The sequence below is a fragment of the Lagopus leucura genome, unplaced genomic scaffold (assembly GCF_019238085.1).
Source record: "Lagopus leucura isolate 7727_CA_CO unplaced genomic scaffold, USGS_WTPT01 34950-0_obj-0_obj, whole genome shotgun sequence".
NCBI classification, from domain to species: domain Eukaryota; kingdom Metazoa; phylum Chordata; class Aves; order Galliformes; family Phasianidae; genus Lagopus; species Lagopus leucura.
Window position 1 is genome coordinate 5,143 of NW_024968877.1, and position 5,063 is coordinate 10,205.

Consider the following 5,063-nt stretch of genomic DNA (forward strand, 5'->3'; position numbering starts at 1 on the left):
GACCCCATAGGGACACAGGCATATAGGGACACGGCCCCTAAGGACACGGCCCTATAGAGATACAGCCCTATAGAGATACAGCCCCATAGGGACACAGGCTTACAAGGACACAGCCCCATAGAGATACGGCCCCATAGGGACACATGCCCTGTAGGGACACGGCCCCATAGGCACAGACCCACAGAGCCCAACCCATTGAGACACAACCCCATAGAGACGGCCCCATAGGGACAGTGCCCCATAGGGACAGCCCCACAGACTGCCCCATAGAGCCCAACCCGTAGAGACAAAGCCCCAAGGACAGCCCCACAGAGCCCACCCCATAGAACCCACCCCATAGACACACGGCCCCATAGAGACGCATTCCCAACCTTGCCCCATAGGGCCCCCAAAATTGACCCCAAAGCGACGCAGCCCCAAATCAGCCCCTGCAGTGACAGGAACCCCAAACCGACCCCATAGTGACGCAGAGGCCCCGCGGTGCCGCGTGTGGGGTGACCCCATAAGGCTGTGACCCCACAGGGACCCACGGGGACAACGGCAGCGCCTTCGCCTTGGAGATGGCACAGAGCGGCTTCTCCGTTCACCCCCTGCAGGTGTGGGGTGGATTTGGGATCGGGGTTCGGGGTCAGGATCTGGGGGCAGGATGGGGGATGCAATATGGGATCGGGGGTTGGGGTTGGGGTTGGGTTCAGGATATGAGGTCGGGATGTGGGATCAGGTTTTGGGATTGATTGTGGAGATGGGATTTGGGGTCGGGATGTGGGATCTGGATTTGGAGTTGGGTTGGAATGTGGGGTTGAGATCAAGATTTGGGATGGGGATTTGGGGTCGGGATGTGGGGTTTGGGATTTGGGGTCAGCGATGTGCAGTTGGGATGTGGGGTTGAGATCAGGAATGGGGATTTGGGGTTTGGACATAGGGTTGGGATACGGGGTTGGGATTTGGAGTCAGGATTTGGGGTTGAGATATGGGGTCAGGATATGGGATTGGGATTTGGGGTTGGGATGAGGTTTGGGATACGGGGTTGGTGTTTGGGGTTGAGATTCGGGTTCAGGACTTGGGGCCAAGGCTTGAGATTGGGATATGGGATTTGGGATACGGGGTCAGGGATACGAGGTTGGAATTTGGGGTTGAGATCAGGATTTGGGGTTGGTGTTTGGTGTTGGAATTTGGGGTTGGGATATGGGATAGGGATGTGGGGTCAGGTTATGGGGCCAGGATGTGGGGTCGGGTTATGGGGCCAGGATGTGGGGTCAGGTTATATTGTCAGGTTATGGGGCCAAGATGTGGGGTTGGGTTATGGGGTCAGGTTATGGGTCTGGGATATGGGGTCAGGTTATGGGGCCAGGGTGTGGGGTCGGGATGTGAGGTCAGGTTGTTACTGTCAGGTTTTGGGACCGGGATGTGGGCTCAGGTTATGGGGCCGGGATGTGGGCTCATGTTGTAGGGTCAGGTTTTGGGGCCGGGATTCGGGGCCGCCCCGCGGCTGTGGGGTTTCCTGCCCGCATGTTGTGCTGTGGGGCCACGTGCCCCACACCGCCACCCCCCCCACAGGACGGGATCCTTTTCGGGGCCGTGGGCGCCTACGACTGGGACGGCGCGGTGCTGGAGGAGAGCAGCCGCGGGCGCAGCGTCCCCTCGCGGGAGCGGCTCCGCAGCCAGTTCCACACCGGGCCGGAGAAGCACGCGGCCTACCTGGGTACGGGGCGGCCCGAGGGCTGCGGGGAGCTGCGGGGCAAACGGGGGCTGGAAGCGCCGCACGGCTGTACGGGGTGGGGGTGCTCGGCGCTGTGGGGCGGCACTGGACGCTGTGGGGCAGCTGTGGGCGCTATGGGGCAGGGATGCTCAGTGCTATGGGGCGGCACTGGGCGCTGTGGGGCAGCACTGGACGCTGTGGGGCGGGGATGCTCGGCGCTGTGGGGTGGCACTGGGCGCTGTGGGGCAGCACTGGACGCTGTGGGGCAGGGATGTTCAGCGCTGTGGGGCAGCTCTGGGCACTATGGGGCAGCAGTGGGCGGTATGGGGCATGGATGCTCAGCACTATGGGGTGGCACTGGGCGCTATGGGGCAGCACTGGACGCTGTGGGGTGGGGATGCTCAGCACTATGGGGCGGCACTGGGCGCTGTGGGGCAGGGATGCTCAGTGCTATGGGGCGGCACTGGACGCTGTGGGGCAGGGATGCTCGGCGCTGTGGGGCAGCTGCGGGCCGCCCGCAGGTTACGCGGTGTCGGCGCTGCTCTTTGCCGACGGGCGGCGGCTGCTGGTCGGCGGAGCGCCGCGGTTCCGGCATCGCGGGGCGGTGCTGCTGTTCACCATGGGAGCCGGCGGGGCGCTGAGAGCCGAGCAGACGCTGAGAGGGGAGCAGGTGGGGCAACACGGCGGCGTGGGGCTGTTGTGGGGCTGTGTTGTTGGGGGCCGTTATTGGGGTTGTTATTGGGGCTGTTATTGGGGTTGTTATTGGGGCCGTTATTGGGGTTGTTATTGGGGCTGTTATTGGGGTTGTTGTGGGGTTGTTATTGGGGTTGTTATGGGGTTGTTATTGGGGCTGTTATTGGGGTTGTTGTGGGGTTAGGGGGTTAAGGGATTATGGGGTTATGGGGCTACGGCGTTATGGGGTTGGGATTGAAGGGTTGGGGTTATGAGGTTGAGTTGGGTTGGGGTCAGAGTTGTAGGTCTGGGGTTATGGGGTTGGGGTGGGGTTCTGAGGTGCGGGGCGCTGCGGGGCTGCCGGCTGTCAGCGCAGTGACGCGGCGGCGCGGCGCAGCTCGGGTCGTACTTCGGCAGCGAGCTGTGCGTGCTGGACGCGGACGGCGACGGCAGCAGCGACGTCCTGCTGGTGGCTGCGCCCAACTTCCTGGGGGAGGGCGGCAGGGAGACCGGCAGGGTGTACGTGTACGGTGTGGGGCCGGTGAGTGGGGCGGGGGGTCCGGGGGGTTACGGGGGGGTGGGGATGCGGGGGAATTGGGGGACGCGGTGGGGTTGGGGGGTGCAGGGAGGTTGGGGGGGACGCGGGGGGGTTGGGGGAACACGGAGGGTCGGGGTGCGGTGACACTGGGGGCACGGAGGGGTTGGGGGGCTGCAGTGGGGCTGTGGGGCTGCGAGTTTGGTGGGGCACCGTGGGGCTGCGGGTGCAGCGGGGCTGAGAGACGCGGTGTGGTGCCGTGGGGCTGCGGGGCGCAACGGGGTGCATTGGGGCAGCAGCCCTGTGGGGCGCAATGGGGGCAGTAGGGGGCGATGGGGCGCAGTGGGTTGCAGTGGGACACAATGGGGCAGCAGCGCTGTGGGGCGCAGTGGGGTGCAGTGCTGTGGGTCGCAGCAGGGCAGCAGCGCAGTGAGGCGCAGCGGGGCAGCAGCGCTGTGGGGCGCAGTGGGGCGCAGTGCTGTGGGTCGCAGTGGGGCAGCAGCGCTGTGGGTCGCGGCGGGGCGCAGCTCTGTGGGTCGCATTGGGGTGCAGTGCTGTGGGTCGCAGTGGGGCGCAGCTCTGTGGGGTGCAGCAGGGCAGCAGCGCTGTGGGTCGCAGTGGGTCGCAGCGGGTCGCTGTGGCGGCAGCGCGCCGTGCGGGCGGTGTCGGCGCTCTCCCCGGCGGCCCAATGGGACGCGCGGTTCGGCGCGGCGCTGGCGGCGCTCCCCGACGTGAACGGCGACGGCTGGGCGGACGCGGCGGTGGGCGCCCCGTTGGAGGACGGGCATCGCGGCGCCGTTTACGTCTTCCACGGCACCGCGGGAGCCGTGCGGCCGCGCCACGCGCAGGTGGGCAGGGGAACCCGGCGCCCAGCCGAAAACCCCACAGCCCCCAAAGCCCCGTAAACGCCATCAGCCCGCAGCCCCAGTAACTCCGTAGCCCCCAAAGCCCCATAACCTGCATGGCCCCCACAGCCCCCGGAACCCCATAATTCCCATAGTCCCCAAAGTTCCCATAGTCCCCATAGACCCCACAGCCCCCATAGACCCCACAGCCCCCATAGACCCCATAGCCCCATAACCACCATAACCCCCATCACCCCACAGACCCCATAACTCCATAGCTCCCATAACTCCACAGCCCCCATCACCCCACAGACCCTATAACCCCACAGATCCCATAACCCCACAGCCCCCAGTAGACCCCACAGCCCCATAAATGCCATAACCCCACAGCCCCCATCACCCCACAGCCCCCATCACCCCACAGCCCCCATCACCCCACAGACCCCATAACCCCTCGTCCCGCAGCGCATCGCAGCGGCGGAGCTGAGCTCAGGGCTGCGTTACTTCGGGCGCAGCGTTGATGGCCGGGCGGAGCCGGACGGGAGCGGCGTGGCGCTGGCGGTGGGCGCCCAGGGGGCGGCGGTGCTGCTGCGGTCAGTGGGGAGGGGGGGCGGCAGCGGGGCGGGATGCTGGGTGCTATGGGGCGGCAATGGGGTGGGATGCTGGGTGCTATGGGGCGGCAGCGGGGCAGGATGCTGGGTGCTATGGGGCGGCAGCGGGGCAGGATGCTGGGTGCTGTTGGGCGGCAGCGGGGTGGGGATGCTGGGTGCTATGGGGCGGGATGTTGGGATGGGGGTGATGGATGCCGTGGGGCGGCAGTGGGGCAGGATGCCAGGCGCCTCCCCACCCCATATGGGCACCCCATAGTGACAGCCCATGGGAGCCCCCCATAAGGACCCCCACCCCCGTCCCCCCCGGTTCCCGCAGCTCCCGCCCGGTTCTGCGCCTGGACGTTTCTGTCTCGGTGGTTCCGGCCGCCATCAGCGTGGTGCAGAAGAACTGCCGGCGCGGAGCGGCCGCCGCCGTCTGCATCCGCGGCAGCGCCTGCTTCCGGAGCGCCGTGCGGGGCCGGGGGGGGCGGGGAGACGTCGGTGAGCGGCGGGGGCGGACGGAGGGGGGGCGGGGGGAGCGGGGCCGGCAGCGCCGGGGGTCCCGCAGCTGAGCGCTATGGCGGCACCCGCGGTGTCCCTGAGTGACCCCGCATCGCCCCGTGGGGCAGAGCCGCTACACCTGGGGGTGTCCCCCCGACCCCACGTGACCCCCCGACCCCACGTGACCCCGCTGACCCTTCTGACCCCCGCTGACCTCAGCT

The 5,063-nt window shown here is 67.0% G+C and overlaps 1 protein-coding gene across 1 annotated transcript in view; it reads left to right on the forward strand.

The window, feature by feature from the left end:
- The window catches only part of ITGA10 (integrin subunit alpha 10), a gene marked incomplete at both ends in the record, with an annotated part of 9,977 nt that extends 5,135 nt beyond the window's left edge, over positions 1 to 4,842 (forward strand). The window contains 7 exons of the mRNA XM_042894796.1: positions 523 to 596; positions 1,558 to 1,702; positions 2,221 to 2,369; positions 2,769 to 2,912; positions 3,554 to 3,754; positions 4,217 to 4,344; positions 4,679 to 4,842. Of these exons, the coding sequence (XP_042750730.1) occupies positions 523 to 596; positions 1,558 to 1,702; positions 2,221 to 2,369; positions 2,769 to 2,912; positions 3,554 to 3,754; positions 4,217 to 4,344; positions 4,679 to 4,842 (1,005 nt within the window). The remainder of the gene's footprint in view (positions 1 to 522; positions 597 to 1,557; positions 1,703 to 2,220; positions 2,370 to 2,768; positions 2,913 to 3,553; positions 3,755 to 4,216; positions 4,345 to 4,678) is intronic.
- Positions 4,843 to 5,063: the final 221 nt, after the last annotated feature.